The 26,514-nt window shown below is 33.6% G+C and overlaps 1 protein-coding gene across 3 annotated transcripts in view; it reads left to right on the top strand.

Annotated features, from left to right (window-relative positions):
- Nucleotides 1-26,514, top strand: part of Ncbp1 (nuclear cap binding protein subunit 1) — a 34,972-nt gene that overhangs the window by 3,263 nt on the left and 5,195 nt on the right. The window contains exons 2-20 of one of the 3 annotated variants that reach the window (XM_076845783.1): nt 3,440-3,528; nt 4,044-4,144; nt 5,911-6,067; nt 8,194-8,301; nt 8,648-8,769; nt 10,205-10,274; nt 10,700-10,915; nt 13,236-13,333; nt 14,173-14,236; nt 15,608-15,718; nt 17,461-17,525; nt 17,976-18,038; nt 18,266-18,340; nt 20,590-20,693; nt 22,409-22,531; nt 23,536-23,638; nt 24,074-24,167; nt 24,828-24,931; nt 26,230-26,344. In XM_076845783.1, coding sequence (XP_076701898.1) covers nt 3,440-3,528; nt 4,044-4,144; nt 5,911-6,067; nt 8,194-8,301; nt 8,648-8,769; nt 10,205-10,274; nt 10,700-10,915; nt 13,236-13,333; nt 14,173-14,236; nt 15,608-15,718; nt 17,461-17,525; nt 17,976-18,038; nt 18,266-18,340; nt 20,590-20,693; nt 22,409-22,531; nt 23,536-23,638; nt 24,074-24,167; nt 24,828-24,931; nt 26,230-26,344 — 1,982 coding nt within the window. Of the gene's footprint in view, nt 1-3,439; nt 3,529-4,043; nt 4,174-5,910; nt 6,068-8,193; nt 8,302-8,647; nt 8,770-10,204; nt 10,275-10,699; nt 10,916-13,235; nt 13,334-14,172; nt 14,237-15,607; nt 15,719-17,460; nt 17,526-17,975; nt 18,039-18,265; nt 18,341-20,589; nt 20,694-22,408; nt 22,532-23,535; nt 23,639-24,073; nt 24,168-24,827; nt 24,932-26,229; nt 26,345-26,514 lie in introns of those variants that run through there. The other 2 variants (XM_076845785.1, XM_076845786.1) reach the window with 2 other exon arrangements.

The raw sequence follows: 26,514 nt of genomic DNA, 5'->3' as shown, positions 1-26,514 counted from the left end.
TGTAGTAATTTATTGCCAAGGAAAGGGATATCCTAAATGAAAATAATGCATATAGATATTAGTGCTAAATCTAACTCATTCCTTAAATTCCTTATAAATGTCTCTGAAGCTTTTCAGTTACTGTAGAATGTGCATTTAATAGGTATTAAATGCATTTGTTTTGTTTTGTTATGAATGGATTTAGAGTGTTCAAAATTTGCCAAAAAAACCATTGGACCTAGAGTTAGACAGTTACTGATTTTTTTTTTTTTTTTACTTAATTATGAAAGAAAAAATGAATAGAGTGAAGAAGTTGTTATTCTGAGGAAGAATATACTTTGTTACAGATTTGCTGATTATCTCTGTACAAAACCTGCAGGGTCAAGATATATTGCTTATTAATTTTTAAAAATTTACTTTATTTTACAGGGTTTCCACTTTGTGGGTTCAAAATTTTTTGTAGCACATGTAATTCTAATAAGAATGTAGAAGTAGTACAATGTATTCATATAAGATTAGGATGGAGAAGCTGTCTGTGATTATAGCTCATAGAGTGCTTGCCAAGCTTGTATGGATTTGATCCCCAGCACCCCTCAATACCCACCCCCCAAAGGGAGAAGTAGTGATAAATAAGACAAAACAGGATTGCCTACTAGTTTATTTGGGCAAAATGTATTTCATGTATTAAGGCCCTTTCAGGTGGGTTTTAATAAAGAACAGTTTTTCATTTCTATGCTAGCCAAGTCCATCCAAGTGAAATAGCAGTATATAACTTTAACATACATTATAAGGTTTTTATGTAGTGATGTTTTACTATGTTTTACTTTTTGCTTTGGAGCTACCATAGACATGTTTTCTTGAGGGTACATGAAAAAAAAAAATCAGCTAATTGCCCAAATAGTATTTTTAATTAAGGTGCTTCTCTGTTCTCACCCAGGTTTTGTTCTGAATTCAGTATCTGGTCTATAAATTCAAATTGTTTGTAGTGCCCCCCTTCTTCACCATATTCTCTGAAAAATCAGATCAGAGTGGCATGTCTCTTTCCTCTGTACCTTCTGCCTCCTCCCATTCTCCAGTTAACTCTTAACCTTTATTTAGCTGAAATGAAAAGATTTGTAGTTGAGAGAGATTACTGTGCACCTGCATTTTCTTGTTGTTCCTCAGAATTTTTCCTTCTCTCCCTTTAGCATTTTTTTCCCCTTGTCAAGCATATAAGAGGGCCTGGGAAGTTTGTTTTAAAGAAAGATATGATTCCAAACTGGACAAGCCAGGCAGATAGTTAAGTTAGGAAGGCTGTGGAGATGGGATAAAATGTTTGCAAATTAAATGGGCCAGAAAGAAGGGAACAGTGTGGTTAAGGTTTAAAAACTAATAATAAAAAAACAACTGTTCTCATTCAGCTGGTTTACAGCATCTGCATTCCTTCAACTTCACTGAAATCTCGTTCTGAAGAATCCTACTAGTATATTCTGCTTTCTAGAACAGAGTTTTTCAACATCAGCACTATTGACATTTGGGGCGGGATTGTTTGTTGTTTGGCAATGTCCTCTGCAGTGTGGAATGTTTAGCAGCATCCCTGGCCTCCAACCACAGATACCAGTTGGATTCTACCAGTTGTGAAAACTAAGAATGTCTCTGGAGATCACTACCCAACTGAGAAGCACTGCTCTAGAAGGAGGCTGTTTTAACATCCTCACTGACAGTTTGTGCAAACATTGGGTCAAATAGGCAATTTTTTTTCCTAGTGAATGAATCTTGGGGAAAAAAGACCTGTTCGTTTTTTAGGTAGTCAACTTTTAATAGGTGTTTTAATGTTTACTTAAGAGTCAGAGTCACTGATCCCTCTGTGCCACACATGTCCACAATGTTACACAGGCAGATATCTCCAGGAATATCTCTCAGCTATCCCTCTATATCCATGTTATATTTTTTGTGGCATTATTCCTTGAAAATTATATTCAGTGGTTATTCAAACCATATCATAATGGAAATTAAGAAAATAGGAAGTCAAAACACTGTATGTACCCTTTTATAATACATATCTCTAGCTATCAGGACATTAGTAGATTTCATTTAATTAAGTTCATATGGTATCTGAAGATTATTTCAGTCATTGAAGAGACTTTTAACATCCCAAACAGAATATTTAAGGGCTGTGTTTTATGAGAAGCACCATACATTTTCAACCAAATATTCCAGAGGCAAGTGAGGATTATAAATAGTTTAATTCTATTAGATGTTCAGGTATGAAGAAAATCAAAATTATACATACATGTAAATGTATATATGCATAATATGCGTTTACATACATATAAAATTTATACACATATATATAAGTCTTCTGTGTGACCCAGTATCCAACTGTAGGTGTTCATTATTAAGACAAATTATCAGCACAGTTACAGACTGTTTCCTTGTCCTTATGCTGTCCTAATAAAGAAATTGCTGGAAGTTAAAAATTAAATTATATTAGACTAGTCAACGTTGTTTAGCAACAAAATTATGTTTCATACACAATGGTATTATTTTAATTTTTTAAGTCTTAATGTATTTCACAAAAGGATTCAGATGCCTCTCTTAATTTCAAAGAAAATGGTAAGAAATCACTAGCAACAAAGGTAAATCTGAACAATAGTCCGTTCAGAGCTTGAAGTTGATTTGTAGCACAGGTTCATTAGGTTAGAATTCTTCAGCAATAAACAGGACAGATGGTTAGTAATGATTTTACCTTAGTATATCAGATCTTTGAATGATAAAGTTTTAAAGAAATCTTAAATTTTTATCTTCTCTTTCCCCAACTTTATACCACAGTTTTCTTTATTTTATTTTTTGTAGTTGTTTATTTTATTTGTTTATTTTTATGTGGTGCTAAGGATTGAACTCAGTGCCTCACACATGCCAGGCAAGTGCTCTGCCATGGGCTACAGCCCCAGCCCCCACAGCTTTCTTCTTTTAACCAAAAATTTCCAAAGCATTAATCCTAGTTTTCACCTTTACAGTTTATGTAATAATTAATTTACATCATTAGATTAACAATACTACTCTACTTGTGCTAGGAATAAACAACTGAGGATCAGTAAACAAGGTAAATAACTAAAGTTGAAAGAATGGAAATAGCAGTACCTGAGCATTCTGACTACTAATATAGCATGTTGTTGATGCCATTCTAGCCTGTACACAGAAATGGACATGGCTACTGCGTTGTGTGGTTCCATGGATGCTTTTTATACAACTTAGCATAAATACTGCCTCCTAGAGTTATGATTTATGGTGGCCCTGGGGATGGGGACTCTTGCTTAATGTGGCATAGTTAGAAATGGAGGATCAGATAAGAACTTGAACTCCAGGTCAAAACAAAAGTAGAGTCTGGTATAAGAGATTAAAGACTAAAAATATGAAATGAAATTTGTGATAGCAGATTCATCATGTAATGTTAAATATTTTTATGTTGCTGAAATAGGTGGACAGCCACACAAAAGGAGAAAGACTTCTGATGCAAATGAAACTGAAGATCATTTGGAATCTTTAATATGCAAAGTAGGAGAAAAGGTATGCACCATGATAGGCACAGGCTACGGTGGGTTTAGGTTCCTGGTTGTGCTTTGATTAATTTCTGCAACTGAAAACTGGATGATCTTAAGTTTTAGGCAAGTCTTGTATTGCCATGCCTCTGTATCCCAAAATGAATGCATATTGAAACTCATGGGATGCAGATTGTTTTGATTTTTTGGTAATTAGTGATTTTCATGGATAATCCTTAGAAGGGACCTAGGGAGTAGTTTTCTCACTTTATAAATGACCTAAATTAGACCTGGATCCTTAATGATACTAATTTCCTAAAGTCACACAATGAATTAGTAAGATGGAATAGAGCTTATGGTATTCTCCATTTCTAATACTTACTCTTCTTAGACTGCATATTTTAAAATTTTCATTCATTCTTTTTGTGGATTTCTAAAGACAAATAACTACCTGAATTGATTTATAGTCATCTAGAAAATTTTTTATTTTAATTCACTCATTGGTGAGTGGTTGATAGATACTTAATGTGATGTCCTCTACAGAGTGCCTGCTCTTTGGAGAGCAACCTAGAAGGCTTGGCTGGTGTTTTGGAAGCTGATCTTCCTAACTACAAGAGCAAGATCTTAAGGCTTCTTTGTACAGTGTATGTATGCAAAAGATTTATGAATCCAGGTGATAATGTATTATCTACTCTTAAATGCTTTGGGAAATGTTCAAAAGATGTGTTTATATTCCATATATCATTGGCTTTTTGTTGGGAAATTTGTACAAATGAAATGACCTCGGGCCTTTGAACTCTTAGTTAAGGGATAAATAGAACTGAGATTCTGCATTTTCCTTATGCTTTGTTACTTAAAACTTTAGAATCATTAATTGACTTCCATTAATAAAGTAGATGCTTCCTCATTCAGAGATTATTTTTTAAAAGCATATGTGTATGTGTATAAAACAGAATTTAGCTTATGTTTTTTTAAATCAGAAGTACCAAACAATTTTGAGAACAAGTAATAGCCCTTTATGGAAGACTGAAAATGCTTTTTTGAAGCTATTAACAAGCATAATCTTTCTCTGAATTAGGTTATTTCGGTTATTTTAAAATATTCTTAAATGCTAACAACTCATTTTTTAAATTTAAAAATTATATATAGAGTGAAACTATCAGTGGGTTTCATTTAAACCTCTTAGTTAAAGTATAGTTAGATTTTTACTTTTTTTTTTAAATAGAATCCATTTAATATTTGGGAAGACATATTCTTAGATTAAAAAACTATTAAGAAGATCATTTTGCTACAGTTACCCATAAGATAACCTTCTGTTTTGAAATTGCTTTTACAGAGACAAATAGCATTTATTTTTAAACTCTGTTGGAAGTCATGTTTAAGTCTGAGCTGGTATTGCTTGGCAGTGTTGTTTTTTAATTTTGGCTTTGAGAGGTCTTCGGGGAGCATGGCTTACTGTCAACACAAGTATTTTCTTAAGACCTAAATTGTCTCTAATATTCTGGCTAGTACCTTAGGAAAACATAAAAGTATATCAGAATCTTTTCTCTGCTGAACTATCATGGAGTTTTACTTGCTTCTCTTTTTGAGCTATTTTCTAAAGCCTGCCAAACTTAGAAAGCAGCATTTGCTTTTCTTAATTCTTTTTTAAAATTGCAATTCTTTTCACTACTTTATCGAATTAACTTTAATGAAATCAACATACTTGGAGTAAGTAACTGAGATGTAACAAAATTTTAACTGTATTAGTTTACCGTGTTAAGAATTCTACAGTTTAACTGATAGGAACTTAGTTGAAATTCATTTAATTTTTTTGTTTTTTTAAATAAGCGAAGAATTTTAGACCCATGACATTTGGTTAGCTAACTGTAGAAACTCAGAATGCTTTGTTCCCTTAATGATTCTGTATTAAAGAAACTTGATTCATCCAGCATTTTCATGATACTTTACCATGGAAACCATTTTATGTGGAATTGCTATTTGATTCCACTAAACACATTTGAAGAGGAAACTGGTCTAGTATTTTTATTTCGGGGTGATAATTTCACAGTGAAACTGCTCTACTCTGTGTGTGTGTGTGTGTGTGTGTGTGTGTGTGTATTTGTGTGTTTTTTTATTGGAGTTGGGACACAAGCCCTTGCACAGGCTAGCAGGTTGTCTGCCTCTGAGCTACAGTCCCAGCATGTTTTACTTTCTTAATTCTTGGATTAACTAGAATCAGAAAAAAAAATTGTTGGGCCACATATGCAACTCTTCTCAATGACTTGTATGACAGTTCTGAAGTTGGTTTAAAAACATAGTTAAAAATCTCATTCCTAAGTTAATGGGATGATAAAAAGTTTATATGAAATTCAACAACTTAACAATGCCATTGTTTGGGGTCTTCTTGTTGTACGGGTTCTCAAATCAGTGCACGTCTGTTACCTGAGAAGCTGACAATTTATACAACATTAGTTGGACTGCTAAATGCCAGGAATTACAACTTTGGAGGAGAATTTGTAGAAGCCATGATTCGTCAACTTAAAGAATCATTGAAAGCAAACAATTATAATGAAGCTGTATATTTGGTAAGTTATTACTTTGTACATTATGACTTAGTGTTAGAATGGAAGGAAGGGGTGAGCTATAACCAACTAATTTATCCTTTCTCTTGAGATACAGGGCCCTATTCACCCTCTTTTGAAACCATTCTCATTAAAGGTACTACAGAACACAGTACCCAATCTAGCAACATATTTTTATTTACTCTGATTCCATGGTGACCTTCCTGCAGCATGTTCATTTTCCTTTGTCCCTTAATTTTTTTGTATTTCTAAGGATTCTGACCTCACTTTCCTTTCAACTTTGTCTCCTGAATCATTCTTGTTCACTCTTATAGCTTTATAAACCAAATTAATTTTGACAGTGCCCCCAGAACTGAACCGTATCTTTAACTTCACCATTTCTTCTGAATTCCAGACCTCTGTCCCAAATTTTATCTGTATAGCCTTTAAGATAACTTTACCTGCAATTCCTTAAATTAATGTATTGTTTACACCCCATTTCCTTCTTTCCTCTCCCAACTCACAGTGGCCACTGTCTGCTGGGAAACTCTTCTTGAAAACTAATTATTAATTTTTTTTCTTCTCTTGCCTTCTTACACTAAGTATTTCTAAGCCCTGCCAATTCTGCCTCCTAAAATGATCTGAAATCCATCCCTTTTTTGTCTCTAGGGCCTTCTGTCATATTTCATGCCTTCATGCTCTTAACAGCCTCTTAACTGAAGTTTTTGCATCTAAATTTTTTGCCTTTGAGTTTATTTTCTATACTTGCACCAGAGTCATCTTTCTATAACTAGGCTTTGCTTATCTTAATCACTAGCTAAAACTTCATTTTCTACCTGTTGTCTACAGTAGGTACTGTGCACAAAGTTATTCATTGGTTGAAGGAAGGAAATATTAGAACTCATGTTAGTATTAGAACTCGTGTTAATCTTTAATAGGAATGGAATTAAGCCCTACTAATACTTAGAACAGATTGGCAATAATCATAAATAAATATGCATGTTGGAGATCAAAATCTTTTGTACTGGGCATATAATCAAAAACCCTTGACTGAGCACAATGGTGCACTCCTTGAATCTCAGCAATTCAAGAGGCTAAGGCAGGAGGATCACAAGTGCAAGACCAGCCTTAGCAATTTAGCAAGGCCCTTAATGGCTTAGACCCTGTCTCAAAATAAAAAGGGCTGGGGATATAGCTCAGTGGTAGAGTGTCCCTGGGTTTAATTTTCAGTACAAAAACCAAAGCAAAACCTTAGACATCCATCAGTATAGGATTAAAGTTTATATTCTTTAACCTGACCTTTTATGATTGCCTCAGTTTGTTTCTCTCTCCTTAACTCCCATATCCTCTCCATATTTATCAAAATTACTTGCAAATCCCTGGGCACACCTTGTTTTTAAACCTCACTGCCTGGAATTCCCTCCTTGCATACCACTAGAATAGTACATCCTTTATGATGTAGCACAACTATTACCTTCTTTATGGTGCCTTTCCCTGCTCCTTTTGTTGCTGTTCTTAAGGCACTTTTAAATTTACCTTTTAGTCTAAGAGTCACCTCTGTGTTAAGATTGTGCTTGTATCAGTAGACTTGAGTCCCTTATAACAGAATCTTTAATAGTATTTAAGAGTAGCACACAAGGATACCCAATAAATATTTTTAATAATTTCCACTTCCATAGTTCAATGAAAATTGTGCATAGCCAAACAGAAAAGGAAATTTTGTAGGTTAAAGTAGCTAGAATATTTTACAGTCTGGGTTCTTAATGTAATAGCATGGAAATCTATAAATTCAGATTCCTGTCCATCATGGTGTCTTTGTTACAACTCTTCAACTCTGCTATTTTAACACATAAGCAACCCTTCAATAAATAACTGAATGAACTTGACCATGTTCCAATAAAAGTTCATTCATGGGTAATGAAATTTGAATTTCATATAATTTGTGTCTACACACACACACACACACATCCCAGTATTAAAAATCTAAAAGCCTTTTTGGTTCCCAGGCTGTACAAAAACAGGTAGTAGGCTAAATTTAGCTCTTGGGGTATAGTTTTTCAAACTGGGTTTTAGACTATACAAGATTGCTTATTTTGTAATTATTATGAAGGACATTGAAATTTAATAGCAGAAATTGTTTGCCCCAACAGGTCCGTTTTTTATCTGATCTCGTGAATTGTCATGTGATTGCTGCCCCATCAATGGTTGCCATGTTTGAAAACTTTGTAAGTGTAACTCAGGAAGAAGATGTACCTCAGGTAAGAACAACACGTATGCTGAATCTTGTCCCTATAGTACTATGTTATGAATTTTTTCACTTGTAACCCTTTGGCAATAAACAAAAGCTAATGACAACAGATGATTACACTATAAATGCTTAATCAAAAGGTAAGTCACCTGACATACTGATGGGTTCTCTTGACATTTGTATGTTAATTCAAATTATTCTGTCTACTAAGAATATCTGGAAATGCTCTGAATGAGCCAAATGTCTTATTTAAACTCTATTAAATAACTTCTATAGGAATTCATTTTAAAATAAATAAGATATGAATGAAAATTTACTAGCACATATTTAAACTTACCTTTCTAAAAATTCTTTAGGTGCGACGGGATTGGTATGTGTATGCATTTCTGTCATCTTTGCCCTGGGTTGGAAAGGAGTTGTACGAAAAGAAAGATGCAGAGATGGACCGCATCTTTGCCAACACTGAAAGCTATCTTAAGTAAGGGCACAGCTCATAGTACTCTTTCCTATTTAGATAAAGGATATCTTACTAATATAATAAATGTATGATATTTTATGTTAGGAATACCAATTGAGTTTCATCTCTTAAGAAAGCTACGAGTTTCTGAAGGCATTCTCTAGGTAATCTCACTACTATTGTAGAACTCTGATCTCAAAATAAGCAAATAAGTTTGCATACTTTACCAGTGCAAAAGAGTTGCTTATTAAAAAGCTGCTTTTATAAATGGTTGTAAAAGGTATAAACACTCTAGTAAAATAGTTGCTCAAATGTTAGTGTGCATAAGAGTTACTTAAAATTCTCAGACCCTAACCCTCAGACCTAGTGAATTGTGTTGTTTAGGAGAGAGAGGTTTGGGCATCTGTATTACAAATATATTCTGCAAACAGAAAACCGCTGCCCTAACACATATTTATTTCATAAAAGTTAATCCTAAACCAAGCCCTTGAAACAGCAATTCTCTAATCTTCCACCCAGCTTACATTTCTTCAGCAATATGACATTTTAATTTCAATAGTCCCATGTTTCTACTGCCTAACCCTCCCAAGTCATTGTAAATTTCTTGGTTTATCTTGTTAGCTGTAATATTAATAATAGATAGGCCTTGTTAATAAACTTTGGTTTAATTAACCAACAGCATGATATTGGTTATCTCTTAAAGTGTTCACAAATTAATTTTGTCATATGATTTTCTGCCTATTAATAGATACTTCTTTGGATACTGTGTTAATATTTGTTTTATTGGTTACAAATAAAGTTAAAAGAAGTCTAAAAGAATCTCTTATGTATGCATATGTAAATCTCTTTCCTCATTTTTATACAGATAATCCAGTAGATACATGTGTTCTTCACTTGCTTTTTTTCCTTAATATAATATGGATTTGTTGTGTAGAAGTATATAGCTCTACCTCATTCTCTTTAACAGCTGTATATTATTCCACTGTTTTAAGGTACCATGATTTCTTTTAACCAGTTCCTTGTTGGTGGACATTTAAGTTATTTCCAGTCTTTCATTATTATAAATAATATGTCAGTGAATGTTCTTGTATATATGTCTTTGTGTACATGTACATTTATGGGGAATGTGAATTCTTAGAAATGGCAATGTTGGGTTGAAGGTTGTGAACAATTTAAATTTTTATTGATTCAGTAAAATTGCCTTCCAAAGAGATTATATTCTTCCAAAGAGAATGTACTAATTAACCTCTCTGCCACCAATGTTTGAGATTGTAAATTTATCTGGTATCTTGATGATTATGCCACATTATAAGACTATATTGATGTATGTTTGCTGATCTGATAGATAAAAATGTTATTTAAATGCTTTAATTTGTGTTTTATTGATCATGAAAACCACTGAGTGTTTTTTTCCTATTTTGAAAGCCTAAATATAGACTTTCATTTTTATCATTAGGAGACGCCAAAAGACTCATGTGCCCATGTTACAGGTTTGGACTGCTGATAAACCACATCCCCAAGAGGAGGTAAATTGATTTCAGTCTATAGTGATAACAAACAGCTCTTCGGTAGATTCTCATCTCTATAGTGGACTTAAAATCATTTCATTTGTATACCATAGCTAGTTTTCCACGTTCCATGGCAGGTATTCAGTTCCTCATATCACTAGCCATAGAAACGATATTTAATAAATGTTAGCATGTACTTGAAACATTCCCTTGTTCTGTGAGATTCTAGCTATCACAGAGTCATATATATATCTACATATATATTACATAATAACATTTTATACAAGTAAAAACAAAAACTTTGTGCCATTGTTTTGTACCATACATAATTATAAGTAAGCTTACTTTTGTGTTCTATATGTTAGAGGATAGTGATTTTTTTTTTTATTTAGTCTAGTCAAAATGTTATTTATATTAATTATTAAAAATTAATCTGTCTTTAGTATTTAGATTGCCTGTGGGCCCAGATTCAGAAATTGAAAAAGGATTGCTGGCAGGAACGGCACATCCTAAGACCTTATCTTGCCTTTGATAGCATCCTCTGTGAAGCACTACAGCACAACCTGCCTCCTTTTACACCACCACCTCACACTGAGGATTCAGTGTACCCAATGCCAAGGGTCATCTTCAGAATGTTTGATTACACAGATGATCCTGAGGTATGTGACCAGTTAAAAATCCTAGAAAGGGGATGTGAAGGGGATGCGTTGCATTCTACTTGTGGTTTAATCCTGTTTTACTTATGCCTGAGATACTTTTCCAGTAATTTTTTATCTATTAGAGTTGGTGACAATGCAGGTAAATTTTAATTTCATAAATGATAATCACCTCATTCTACAAGAAATTATATTTAGCATATATAAGTAGATTAGAGGGACAGCATAGTGTGCAATTTAAGAGGGTAGTTTGAAGGCCAGATTAGATTGCATTTTAATCCTATTTAATAATATTTAATCCAGATACTATTTTGTAATCTTGGTTGAATTATTTAGTCTCTCTGTGCCTCAATTTCTCTAAAGGAATAATAAATATATTTATCTCTTCACGTTGTTTGGATTAAGTTATTAACATGTAAAAAGTTATTAACATGTAAAAAGTGACGTGATGACCTCAATAATTGTAGCTATTATTCTTAATAAGGTTTCTTCAAGAAAAATACCTATTTTAGAGATTGTCCCTATCTATATGTATCTCAGCTTGCCTTAAATTAATCATTGTGTAATTATTAAAAATAAGTACTAAAAAAAGAAAACCCAAAGATTAGTATAAACTGATATATTAGTCATCTTTTTTTGTTGCTGTGACCAGAATACCCAAAAAGAACAACTTGGAGGAGGAAAAGTTTATTTTGGCTCACAGTTCCAGAGGCTTAGTCCATGGTCAGTCAGTTCCATTTCTCTGGGCTCAGGGTGAGACAGAAAATTATGGTGGAAGGGCATGACAGAGGGAAGCTGCTCAGGACATGGTGCAGGGGAAGAGGCCTGCAGGGAAGAAGAACCCTTCAGGACAAGCTCTCAGTGACCCACCTCCTGCAGCCACTGTGAATTTGTTTACAGTTACTACCTAGTTATTCCATTCAAACTAGGATGGTCTGATGGGGTTACAGCTTTCAAAATCTAATCACTTCATCTCTGAACATACTTGTGTTAGCATAGGAGCTTTAGGGGGACACCTCATATCCAAACCATAACAGCTGACTTCATCATTCTTACCATATTCTTTATTATGAAGTTAAGTTGTTGGCAACCATTATATAATAAGAGTTTGGAAAATGTGTGATTTTGATGTTACTATTTGATTTAAAAATGTGTATTTTTAGCTGTGCATTTAATTATTTTGTATCTTTGCACTCATGTTGCTATTTTAAGCAAGCACAGTGATTACTGGATTTGTTCTGAAGAGAAACTTGTCTGGCTAAAGAACCATACTTCTTGTTAGTGTATCCCTGTAAGCATGGATCAGTTTCTGATGTTCAGCACAGATGACACTTTGGGATAGACACTTTTTTGTGTGTGGGGGGCTGTGCTGTGTATTATAAGATGCTAAGCAGCATCCTTGGTCTTTACCTTCTAGATGCCAGTTAGCAAGTAATTAATTTTGTATACAAAATTATCAACTGCTGTCGTCTTTGCTATATTCTGTACATAATTAAACACTTTTAGTCATAACTACATTATGGTCTAATTAGGTATATCTAACTGAATGTCCAGTTTAATTTAAGACTGCCAAAGTCTTTGTAATTAGGTATTTATGCACTAGAAACTAGAAAGTAGCCACAAAATTTATTTCTCCGGTGGTGGTTATATGTAATTGGTATTGCCTCTACAAATGTGCTTACCTGTTTTCTTCCAGAAGAGTATAAATATACAAAATACATGTTACTCTAAAAAGAAGATTGGATTACTTTTTTGTTGTTGCCTTTAAACAGTATTTATTAAAAGATTTTAGGCATTACAGAGATTAAAGCAAAATCCCAAAATCATCATTAAGAAGTCTATTGTATACTCTTTGAACCTGTTTGCTGTGTATATACGTACCAGAATGTTGAACAATGTCATTTTGGCAGTATTTTTAAACTTGTTGTAAACAATATATTGATATCTTTCAATGCATATGTCATTTTTATGTCTGTGGTGTTTGAATGGAATTTTCTTTTAAGGCTTAAAATATAAATCAGACTTTCCAGGGCTAGTAATATGTAAAAGTTACATTTTATAAAATAATTGGTATGTAAAATGGACACTGATGGCATCTGATGGTATCAGATGTAGAAAAACACGACAGTTGACACTAATTTCATTGTAGGTATATGAACAAAACAATGAAATTTTCTGAAATACAGAACTTGACCTTTCTTAATTTTTATCCCTACCATACAGCATAGTGCCTGGAATATAGTAAATCCTCAAATATTTATTGAATAAATGAAAGAAATCTGTTTTCTAGGTCTGTATGTGTGTATATTTGGGTTTTTTGCAGGGTCCTGTTATGCCAGGAAGTCATTCAGTGGAGAGATTTGTTATAGAAGAGAATCTTCACTGTATCATTAAGTCCCACTGGAAGGAAAGGAAGACTTGGTAAAAATTTTCTTTGTGGTATTTTCAGAGGAGGGTCAGCAATTTTGATGGTTTAGTAAGAGCAAAATGTATGTTAAGAGTATACAACAATCAGTTCATTTATTCTCCTGATGAATCTTGCTAAAATCAGTCTCCACAAACACTTTCTCAAGTCTCTTTGCCTTCGAAATAGTACTTTGTTAGGTGCTTTATAATCATGTGCCCATGATGCCAGTTTTTTGGGTTTTTTTTAAGAGAGAGAGAGAATTTTTATAATATTTATTTTTTAGTTTTTGGTGGATACAACATCTTTATTTTATTTGTACGTGGTGCTGAGGATCGAACCCAGCGCATGCCAGGCGAGTGCACTACTGCTTGAGCCACATCCCCAGCCCAATGCCAGTTTTTTATTATGGATATTTGCCATACAATATGGAGAACTTGAATGGCGAGCTATTTTTGGTTTGGATATTATGGGAATAAATGAATACTGGAATAGTTTTGCTCTGATTTCTAGCATTTATACACCACACTTTGGAAATTTATTTTTATAAACCAAGACCTTGGAAAGTTCTGGTTTAGATGTTAAAGTGGAAAGAAAAATATTTGGGGAATGAAGCAATCTATTAAATTAGTAACCTGTTAAATTAGTAGACCTGAATATGCTTCCTTAGTATTATTACTTAAGATTCCTTTTTCTTATGGTAGACAAAATAACTTATGCCATGATTAAGTAATCAAAATCCAGAACATTTCAGAAAAGATTTCCTTCATATCTAAGCACACTTCTTTGGAAATGGCTTGTTTGATTTCTTACCTATCTTTGTTTACTTATTAAGCTTTAATTGTATTTTCTATAGTGCTGCACAACTAGTGAGCTATCCAGGGAAGAACAAGATCCCCTTGAATTACCACATAGTAGAGGTATGCATTCCACATGGCGTTTGTTTCTCAATTTTAGTCTTTCTGTTGACTTTAAAGTATAATATACTCTTGGCTTATTTTTTTTTTTTCTTGCTACTTGTCAGGCACTGAAAATTAACAGAGGAGCGAGAAAATTGCTGTCAGTTTTGGTGCTCTATTAGCCAAGTTAGTAAAGAGAAAAGAGGAGGTTGAGACCAATAGCCAAATGGAATTTTGAGTTGCCTATAAATTATTTATATAGTATGCCTTCATTCATGGATAGTTATCATGGATAATGTAAGTTACCTCTAGCCCTGTCAGTACATTGTCCACTTAATAGATGTAAAGTGGCTTACATACTTTAAAATACTGTATCACTCTAGGCAGATAGCGTATCTTTAACTGTGTTTATCTGGCCTCTTAATCAGCATAAACCTGACTAGTACATTATTTCCTGTAATACAGTTAAAGATGAATCCTTATTCTTTATTCTTAGAAATCAAAAGAAAGTTTGGAATTTGGAGGAATAGAAATGCTTTGGACCCCACATTAATTCAGACAAGAGGATGGTGCTGATAGTCCAGATCCTTAAAGAGACCATGTCCTGATAGTTTCCACTTGACACAAGTCATACTGTTTATTGCACTTCTCCTTTATGTTGAAGTTTTTGTGAAAGAGTGCATAGTGGTGGTGTATTATTTAAGTGTCATATTTTATTCATCTTGCATTTTTGTGCTTTTTTAAAAATAGTATGTCTATTCTATCATACAACTTGTGAGAGAATATACTTATACTGTGAACTTGACTCCGACTTGTCAGTTTAAATGTAAAATATGTCATTTTTAAATCTGTAGAATGTGTAAAAATTTATCAAAGTAAAGTATTGGCGTCAGAGATGAGGAGTAAGAGGAAACAATTCTAGGTTGATGGTTCTATAAGGAGGGAGGAAAGCAGAAGTTTCCAAACAAGCATAACAAGGAATTCTTTCACTGCCAAATACATCTAGCATCTGTTTGAAATAGCAGTGCAATAACTTGACTGTCTTCTCTTTCTGGTCCTCAGAGTGTACTAAGGATTATTGTCACTTACAGAAATAAAACTCAGTATGTACATCCCTGAATCAACTTAGATACTTCCAGTGTTGGAATTATTGTATACTTGTCAGGGAGGAGTATGGATCAAATAAGCATTAATCTTATATGCTCTTATTTGATTTAGTTATATATACAGAGGAAAAAAATTCATTTTGGTATTTGTTATAAAAAGTAATTCTTTCTTCCATATGAGTGCCATGGATTTGAGTTTGAGTTTATTATTACATTAAGGTCTTTCTAATTGTTAAAATGCAACAATAGCAATCAAGTTGAGTTCTAATTCATGATTCTTTTGTAGGTGATCTTTGCGGAACTGTTTCAGCTTCCAGCACCTCCTCACATTGATGTAATGTACACAACACTTCTCATTGAACTGTGCAAACTTCAACCTGGTTCTCTACCCCAAGTTGTATCCTTTGCTCTGTTTTTAAATTTATACTCACTGGACTGGCTTTAAAATATTATTAAATATCTGAGCTAATTTTTCTCAATTTTGTCTTTTTTCCAACTAAGCTTTAGGTTTTAGGAAGGGTGGTTCCAATTTGCCTTGTTTTATAATAGTGGATTCTATCATTTGAATAAGAGAGATGGACTGATACACACATTGCAATATTTGTTTACATTATAACACCTCCCTCTTGTTATGAAATAGAATATATTGCTGTACCTTAAAAGTTCCCTCTGTTCTCCTCCCCAGTAGGGCTCCTTTATTTCTATCCCCACACTTCTGACATGATAAAATGTAGTTTATTACAAATAAGAATGTATACTCTGTAGTTAAGGCTTTTCTATAAGTTAATTAGTATCCATTAATTGTAATATTTAATTACAATATCGGTATCTTTAAATTTTTTAAAATATTTGGTTTGCTATTACAGAGGAGGTATTACTCTCCCACTATGACTGTGAATTTGCTCATTTCTCTACTTCCGTAGTTTGCCTTGTCTGTTTTGAGTTAATATTATTAGGTTCGTACAAGTTCAGATTTATATCTTTGGCAAAGTGAACTTTTTGTCACTCTGAAATGATTCTTTTTATCATATTTAGTTTTTTCCTTAATAAGTCTTTTTTGTTAAATGTTAATAAAGTTTCACCAGCTTTCTTTTTGTTAAAATAATTTTTTTCTCTGTCTTTTTACTCTAACTTTCTGCATTCTTACATTTTTCTGTTTTATACACAGCATATAGCTGGAGTCTTTTTGTCTTTACTGGGCTCTGTTTGTCATGCCTCTGTTGTCATTTCTTTGCTGTCATGTCTTTTGTACTACATAAGGAATTTGGGATTTTATTTCATTTTTTCTCCTCTACTAGTTTACAAGTACATACATTTATGCAGTATTCCTGTATACTTTTTGTCATGCATGCTTACTAGTCTTAATTTCTAACCTTTCTCTCAGATTTTAAAAAGATCAGGAAACACTTTCTTTTTTCTTCTTGATCTACATGCTACTCTTATAACAGAACTTAAAGGGAAAAAAAATTCTTTCATACAGTAATGTTCACTTAAATGAATGTACATATCTGCCACTTTCAGGGATCTTCATTTCTCTTTGTTTATCCTAAATTTTCATCCAACCTTTAGAGAAGGTTCACTGCTAGTAGTCTCAACATATTTTTTTGGTAAAGTTTTTTATTGTTTTCATTTTCTGAAAAATAATTTGGATTTTCAGAGAAAGAGATCTGGGCATTAATGTTCAAAGACACTTGATTTGTAATAGCACAAAACTAGAAATAGTCTAAGCATCCAACAACTCATGAATGGAGAAACAAATTGTTATATCTTTGAAATAGAATACTACTCAGCAGTATAAAGAGCAACAGGAATAACAACACAATGCAGACAACACTTGAATAAATAGAAAAATAATGCCAAGTGAAAGGTATCAAAGAATCTATATACTGTAAATTTACCTAAAACTCTAAAAAATGCAAAATAACAGCAGGCCAGTGGAAGCTTGGGAGAAAGGAGAAGAGGAATGGATAATAAAGAAGCAAAATATTCATTATCTTGATTTCATGGACATGTAAGGTCAGATTTATTATGCATCATTGATACTTTATAGCTTTTTAGAAAACAAAAACCAAAAGATCATTTACATGAAAAGATGCTCAAAGTTATGTTAGAGAATTTTCCTTATCTTCCAATTCTCAGCTTGCACAGGCAACTGAAATGTTATACATGCGTTTGGACACAATGAATACTACATGTGTAGACAGGTACAACAATTGCCTTTTTCTGTACAGTTATATAAACGTATATAAGGTGTCCACACAAAATAGGTGCTCAAATTATATGTTTCTTACCTAAAGAGAATGAATGTTAGTACTATTAGAAGAAGTGAGATAAAGAACTATTAAAAATTAGTTATAATGGAGTTGAGGCTGTAGCTCAGTGGCAGAGCGCTTGCCTAGCATGTGTGAGGCACTGGGTTCAATCCTTAGCACCACATAAAAATAAACAAAGCCATGCTGCCAGTACACAACTACAAAAAAAAAAAAAAAAATTATAAGATTTGCAGAGAAAAAGAGTAAATCACAAGAAAAGATATAGCTGCAGGTGGGGGTGGGGGATAGTTTTCATTAAGCATAAAATCAAGTTGATCTGTTTGAAAGATTCATAAATTTCTGTTCTAAATTGTAATCATTCTTTTTCCCACTCCCATGAAGGTTTATTAATTGGTTTTCTCATCATCTAAGTAACTTTCAGTTCCGTTGGAGCTGGGAAGATTGGTAAGTGTGATATGTTTTATCTTTTCCTTTCTCCAGAAGTCAAAAAAATTAAAACTTTAAAAAAATTAAAAATTTAAAGGCAGTCTTTACTGTCTGAAATCTTTTATTTCTTTGATATTAATTTACTATTTATAAATGGAATAATAAAGAGAAATAATTTTTAGTTAGTACAGGTTAGGTATAAGTGCAGACCATATGTAAGAACTTAAACTATATTTCTTCATTAGGTCAGATTGTCTTACTCAAGATCTTGAAAGTCCCAAACCTAAGTTTGTAAGAGAAGTTTTGGAAAAATGTATGAGGTAAGTTCTTCATGTTTTCTCCTTTATTTAGGTCTTCTAATTTTGCTGGGAAGATATTTTTCTCTTCTTTGCACTTGATGTGTGATGAGTGTCCAGAATATAATTTGTAAATTCCAAGTATTTGCCCTTAGTCTCTCTTTTTAATTAGGATTTAGGCTTAAAAAAATTAGTCAGCTTTACCATTTGTATCCTATATGAATTAAGCCAATAAGTTTTACTTTAATGTTCCATAAGATGATATCAAATTCATACAGAAGTTGCTCCCCTGAAATACCAAAAACTCCGTATCCTGTTCATCTAGAGTCCAAAGTTGCTGACATTTTTGGTGTTTGCTCTAATGATCACTCCTTTGCCTCCTCTCTCTATACCTGTTACAAACCTTAGAGAACAAGCAGCAGGAGGAGGGCCCATCATCTTTCAACACTTCACAACATATTTCCCCTCCTACATAGCCAGCAGACCGCCTTTCACATGAAAAGTCAGCTCTGGTACAAACTACCATACAATCCCAAGATAGCATTGCAATTTCACCAACAATCCCATCAATTTCTTTTTTTTTTCTGGCATAGAAAACAGGGGTAACACTAGTTGTCATTCTCTTTAGAGTCCTTCAGATTTGAACAGTTACTGTTTATCTTCCACGTCTTTGTCATGTTAAAGAGTCTCGACCTTGCTTTCTTGGATCATTCGGATATTTCCTCCTGAACTGACTCAGGTCTTATATTGTCACTTTCAGTCTGTCACCTGAGAAGGCACAGGAATCCAACCAGTGGTGATGTTATCTTGATCAGCTGGTTGTGTCAATGTGCCAGGTTTCTCCTCCTTAAACTCACGATTTTGCCCTTTGTTATTGATTAGCATTAATCACATATTGATTAATATGTTTTGGAAAAATATTCAAAATATCTTTTTAGTTGTAGATAGACACAATACCATTTGTTTGTTTGTTTGTTTGTTTATATGTGGTGCTGAAGATTGAACCCAGTGCCTCACATGTTCTAGGCAAGCGCTCTCCCACTGAGCTGCAAACCCAGCCCCCTAAGTTATATTCTTGCCTTATTCTTTTTTTTTTTTTTTATTTCTTTAGTTGTAGATGGATGTAATATCTTTGTTTTATTTATTTACTTTTTTTATGTGGTGCTGAAGATCAGACCCAGTGCCTCACACATAAAAGGCAAGGGCTCTACCGCTGAACTACAACCCCAGCCCCTCTTATCTTATTCTTCATCAAACCTCCGTTCTCCACTAATACTTCCAGCTTTTATCAGCCACCATTACAATGATTGCCAAATGATGATTCTCTTTTGTCTTTTTTTTTTTTTTTTTTTAACATACATATGTGGGCATTCTGTTAGAACTATCCTTTCTACCCATTTGTCTGGTCCTTTATTTATAATCAGGATTAGTGAATTTCTATTTCATCCAATGTGTTACAAACCATTGACTGTTATTATTTATTTTGATGCCTGAATTGTCCCCTGTTTTGCCCATGGGAAGTCTGTGTAAGCCCTTTTTCTTTTTATTTATTTAAATCACATCCTCCAACATTCATTGAGCATTTTCTTATTTTCTAGTATAAGATTTTCTAAGCCCATGTGTTGTTTTCTTTACCTCCCCTGGAATCATCCACTCAGATTGCCCAAGTTTCTAAGAATAGAGTATGGTATTTAGGAACAAAGATCTGGGCCCTTGTTATGCCCCTTGATATTGGTATATCATTGGTTCTACGCCCTCTTGGTGAACACATATACACATATGTACATAGTGTATTTCTATAAATATTTTTATATCCACCAGTGTGTATGTTTGTGTATCCATCTCTTCAGTGTCAATCTATCATATTCCTTCTAGTTTTCCTCTATGGCATGATTTGTAAATACCTTCTCAGGTAAAAAATTGGCTCCTGTTATCTTCCATATTTATTTATTTGATGCAATATAATCAATCTCTCAGCCCTGCAGACTATTTTCTCTGCCCTATTCCACTATCAGCCCACATCTTTGGCCACCAGGCTTGTGGACCCCCAACCTACACATCAGTGAAAGCCAGTATGTTTTGAAGTAGGCTTGAGTATTAGGGTGCTGGCTAAGACAACAGCTCAGAGGACTTCCCCACCCCCACCACCAATTCACTTCTTGATAGTCAGCTGAGCTCAGGATGTTAGAGATAGTGACTTTCCAGGTAAATTGTGGGTTATCAAAGAATAAAATGATGAAAGACATTTTCTGAGGCTGTTATTTTTATCATAGGTTGTCTTACCATCAGCGTATATTAGATATTGTTCCTCCTACCTTCTCAGCTCTATGTCCTGCAAACCCAACCTGCATTTACAAGTACGGAGATGAAAGTAGCAGTAAGTAATAAAATAAGACAAATATTCCTCTGTCTTTAAAGAGTTTATCAGTATAGCTATAATGTGAAGTCAGTTACTTAATGGTAGAAAATTTGTATTCTTTCCTTGGGGTTTATACTTTCTCTCTTTGAAGGTGGTCCTTCACTAGCCACTATGGTTTATTTGTCCTGCGATCATTTTGAGGATTTTGCTGAGATTTTATCATTGGCTTATAATAGTTATACTGTTTATAGTGTTGTATCTTTGACATCATTTTAAATATGGTGTCAAGTATAGCAAGGTAAATTTAGAGTTAGAATGTACTAAACTTAAAAATGTAATTGTTTTGATGATGGAGATTATGTGAATTGATTGTCTCTGATAATAGTTAAAGTGTGGTGTTGAGAACATATGTGCACATGCCATATGCCTCTAGAGGTAAATTCATCAGTATGATTTTCTTACCTTTCATTCACATCATCTCTGAGATTGCACTGTAAGTCAGAAGGGCTATGGTTTTAGGTGCTATTTTGTACTTGGCATACTGTGTGTAATAAAGGTAAGGTGTTGTACATTGGTGACACTAGTGCAGACTTGGGCATAGTATTCTTCAAGTTGCCCTTTTGGGGTTGCACTGAGCACAGACAGCCCCTCCAGGAGCCTTCATTTTGTGTTGCCTGAAGGTTCTTTGTTTCTGTGAACTCTGCTCTTATCTCTAATTCCTTTTTCTTCCTGGAGTATAGCCTAAGCTCTACTCCCATAAGTATTTTGTTTAACCTTTAGCAGGCCAGTTTTGTTTTGCTCTCTGGCTACCTCAAATGTAATCATCTTGGTTTCTCAGCTAGAATGTAAATTCCTTGGTGACAGAAGATTGTGGTTTTATACCATGTGTGTTTTCTTGTTTTGTTTTTCACTTACATTCCTCTCCCACTTTCAAGGAAAAGCTCATACAGGTCATATATGACTATCCTGTGGCCTGTTGTAATTGACTTTATTCATTCCAAGTGCTTAATGACTCATAATCTATGAGCCAATGTCAGGAGTCCCTTTTTGGTTGCCTCTTATCTCCCATACATAACAAGTTAAATCTGTTGCACTGGTGACCCTTTTATACAAGCATACGTTTTATACAAAAGGATTCAACGGATGTAAACCAATAGTAAACACCTAGGAGTCATATCACAAGAGTGTTTGCCTTATATAAACTCAAGCATGTCTCTACTCAACAAAAGAAAGCAGCAAAATACCTTCTTATGTAGGCAGCCTTTGTTTAAGGTCAAACTTAGTTTCTGCTGTCTTAGAGAAAGTGGGACAAAGGGGATAGTGGCAAAAATGAAAGAGAAGTACTTTAATTCTTGGCTTTTGAGGTTACAAAGGCTTAAGAAAGTTGAGGGTTGTTAAAGATGGTTGTAATCATATTACTTTTCCACTCACTGTTCATCTTGAGGAAGCTCAGTAGCCCTGACACTCTGGATTCAATTAGCTAAGTATCATTAAGAAAGTACTGAAATGAGAATCTTCTTTCCGGTTGGGTGTTGTTGGTATTGTTGTTAGGTTTGGTGTTTTTGTTTTGTTTTGGCTTATTAAAGGAAACCTTCACTTACACTATTTAAATACTGATCTTCATAAAATATGTTATTTTGGAAGGAAAGAGTTTTTTGTTTTTGTTCTTTCTCAGATATTCATTAGAATAGTTTTTTCAGTTTTATCTATCTTCCCCTCCATTCTGTCTTTAGATTCTCTTCCTGGACATTCTGTGGCCCTCTGTTTAGCTGTTGCCTTTAAAAGTAAAGCAACCAATGATGAAATCTTCAGCATTTTGAAAGATGTGCCAAATCCTAATCAGGATGATGATGATGGTAAGGGAATTAAATATTTCTTCAGTGGAACTATGTATATAGTCAAATTAAAATATAAATAACTCTGGCAACAGGAGTTCCTCAATTCCACTGGATGCTCATAAAGCAATGTATCTATTTGGTCTGTTCAGCCTGTCAATTGTCTTAGAACTCAAGAATTTCTCCCTTATCTAAAAAGAGGCTTTTAAATTCCTGTGAAATCATTTTACATTAAGAATATAAACTGCATTCCACTTACAAAATAAAATATACTTTGATCAGTCAGTGATGTTTTAAAACATCTGCTTTCACCAGAGAGAGATTCCTGAATGAGAAGACTTGTTGTGTTATAAAGCTGGATGTTTTCTCCAAATTAAGCTATTATAATAGTAATGTTTAACGTTTCCTGAGTATGTACCATGTAATTCCAACCAGAATTGCAGTTTTATGGACAAAAGTTTACCTGATTAATAAATGGATAAGAATTTACCATAGCACATATTAAAACATTGTGAAATGTATAGGTATTATAGTAATTAAATCAATGTGGTACTAGCACCAAAAAAAAAAAAAAAACAAGTGAATAGAATGGATGACAATCTATTGGGACAACTGGATAACCATTGGCTGGGGAATGGATTTAGAAAGCATAAATCAAAATGGCAATATTCAATTTAGGCATTGTCATGTATTTAAGGACATAGGCTTAAGTGTTCACTCATTTTGCTTTTAATTAACATGATCTTTCCATCTTATGGGCGAGTATGAATAAGGAAATATCAGTGCTGTTGTTTAAAGAAATGGCTCATATAGAAGTATTAGGGAAACAGTTCCATAAAACTAAGAATTAAGATTGGTTTTATATTTTGAGTATTTAAAATCAGTGATCATCTTTTATTAGTAGTACTAGATGTTACATGAATTTCTGACTAAGCATTTGAATGTGGCATCTGTTTAGCATTCCAAGTGTAACAACAAGAAATTGCTGTACCTATTTTTTTATATTACTGTGAAATATTTTTCAGATGAAGGATTTAGTTTTAACCCATTGAAAATAGAGGTCTTTGTACAGACTCTGCTACATTTGGCAGCCAAATCATTCAGCCACTCCTTCAGTGCTCTTGCAAAGTAAGTACTTACTATACCACCAGTGGTATAGTAATTTTTATCTAAATTTTTTTTAATATGAAGATCTTAATACTATTATTGAATTTTGGTTTGTGGTCGCTAAATTCCCTATCCCTGGCTTTCCCAAAGGAAAGCAAGCAGAAATGGGAGCTACCTACATTTTTGAGAGCTGCCCAAAGGTTGGCATATAAAGGCAGATTTTTTTCTAATTTTAGAATCCAAGAGGAGGAGAAGCACATAGATATTCCTCTCTTTAAGATTTTGTGGCAGCTCCCTCACAAACTGTGACTTACTGTTCTTACCTTTTTAGCGTCCTTAATGGTTAATATTTGGTTATTTTGTGCATACATATTTTTTATTCTAAATCTGAAAGGCTTTTAAAACAAAATGCTCAATGAATAAGTATGTGTGATATTTTTCTCCCATTATCAAAAGGTTTCATGAAGTCTTCAAAACTCTAGCAGAAAGTGATGAAGGGAAGTTACATGTGCTAAGAGTTATGTTTGAGGTCTGGAGGAACCATCCACAGGTAAAAATTATTTAATTAAGCATGTTGAGGTTCTAATTAGGTATAAAGATAAGGCAAGAGTGGTGTTAAAATCTGTGAATTTTTTTGATGCTGTGAATGATGTTTAATTCATTCTTAAAATGTAAAAGTGTAAAAATTTGGTTTTGGACTATAATATCTCAACATGTTCTAAAAGTTCAGTAAGAATGCTTGTTGTTTGGCAGTGTATTCATTTGATAGGGGTTAGTTGTCTGTTCTATCCAGTTTCTACAAATAAGCACATATTTCTCAAGCCTCAATATAATTGTTTTTATACTGTGTATTAATAAAGAGGAATTGAACAAATTTTATAAGATAGTTAGGTTTTTCTATGATAAAGTTTTTATTTGGGGGACTCAGTTGAAATTACATGCATTTTTTTTGTACAGGCATTATCATCTAATTTTTTTTTTATTATCATTTAGAGTTTTTCTTTCCATTCAATCTTTATTAATATTATAGTATATCTTAGACTACTAGAACCAAGCAGAGGGCAGGATAAATGTTAAGACAAAGTGAACAGATTGCTCATTTCCCTTGCCACTAAAAATGAATTATACAGCCCTGTTTTACTTTTGTAGCAGTAGTATTATTTTGGCTACTATTAGGTGATTTACTCTAGAGATTCTTTTCTCCCTGTAGATGATTGCTGTCCTCGTGGATAAGATGATCCGTACACAGATTGTTGACTGTGCTGCAGTAGCAAATTGGATCTTCTCCTCAGAACTGTCTCGTGACTTTACTAGGTTTGAAGCTCATATATAAGAAACCATATGTATACCAATTCTTAGAGAACACAAACTTTGTGAAATAATTCATAAAAATTCATAAGACATAAAAATCCATCATAGCCTTTTAACTTCGTTGTATCTCTTATTGCCAGAGGTCACTGATATGAAATATACTGAATCCTTAGGGCTATAAGGTGTGATCAAATATATGATCAGTCAAGTTGATATTTACAAATGAAGCCAACAGTAAAGCATTCTCAGATTTCCAAACACTCAGAAAACTGACCACCCATGAATGTGTTAACCATTATTCTGAATGATTTACATTTTCAACTCATTTCATGCTCATACACCAAAAAGGAGGTTCCCTATTGTCCACATTTTACAGAATAGGAAAATGCCACAGAGTGCTTCAGTAGCTTGCTCAGAGTCACATAACTAAGTACAGAGCCCTGATTCAGACCAGGCCTTCTAGAATCAATTCATTGCTCAAGAGCATCATATTTTCTTCAACACTTAGCTCTAATATTTCTACCTGCAAAGCCTTCACTGACCCCTACCAAAGTCAGAGTGCTCTGCTCTTTTGTCCTATCTGCTAACGTTCTAGACTAACATTTTCTTTATTGGAGTTTTATGAATAGATTGCTGTATTCATCTTTCACTTAAACTGTCATCCAAGCCAAAATATATAGAAGGAAATACTATTCTGTGCTGTATCCTGAGGTTAGAAGGCCTAGTTCATAGACATAAAAATAAGTGGATATTTTTTTAAAAATCAACCATTTATTTTAAAGTACCTACAAGATGATCCTCATTTTTTATTCTATTTGATGATAAAGATAGCTGATGTAAATTTATCTTATTCTTAAAGCCTAGTAGTTGATAGTCATTATAAACTAATAAGTTTCTGAAATCTCTCTAAGAGAATTGGCTTGAGTGGTTAAAGGTTGTGAAATGAGCCTTAGATTAAGTTCAGTGCTTGCTATTGACATTGAGAAGAGAGAAAATGTATTTCTCCTCCTAATGTTAGTAGTTTTCATAGTTTGCCACTTCAGTGAAATTGTACAGTACATATAAGAGATAAAAGTAAGAAAAATGGCAAGAATGTAGTATTGCCCTTGGGGAGCTTCCTTGAGTCTACTTGAGTTTAACAAATGGAGATGGATGCTTGCTGGAGAAATATGACTAATTGTGCCCAAATGGAGAAATATAGCAGCCCTTAAGGATGGAATAGATTATAGAATTTGATTATAGGTTTTATTGTCTGCAAGCATAACCTACCATATAATAACCAAATGGCATATTTCTTTAAGATTGTTTGTTTGGGAAATCTTGCATTCTACAATTCGTAAGATGAACAAACATGTTATGAAGATCCAGAAAGAGCTAGAAGAAGCTAAAGAGAAACTGGCAAGGCAACACAAACGGGTAAGTCTTGTGTCGATTTCAAAATTAGATTAAAGAAGATTTGGCAGCACCTGGAGAGAATATTCAAAGACTGTCACTTTGTGGTAATTCATTTTTTTCCTAGGCCAAGTTCTGTAGCTGTTTCCAGAAGCAGAGGGGAAAGGATCGGGTAGTCTGTTATGGGTAGTTAT

The sequence above is a fragment of the Callospermophilus lateralis genome, chromosome 2 (genome assembly GCF_048772815.1).
Source record: "Callospermophilus lateralis isolate mCalLat2 chromosome 2, mCalLat2.hap1, whole genome shotgun sequence".
Lineage (NCBI taxonomy): Eukaryota > Metazoa > Chordata > Mammalia > Rodentia > Sciuridae > Callospermophilus > Callospermophilus lateralis.
The sequence above is the reverse complement of the archived record's forward strand: the minus strand, read 5'-3'. Positions and strand labels throughout refer to the sequence as shown.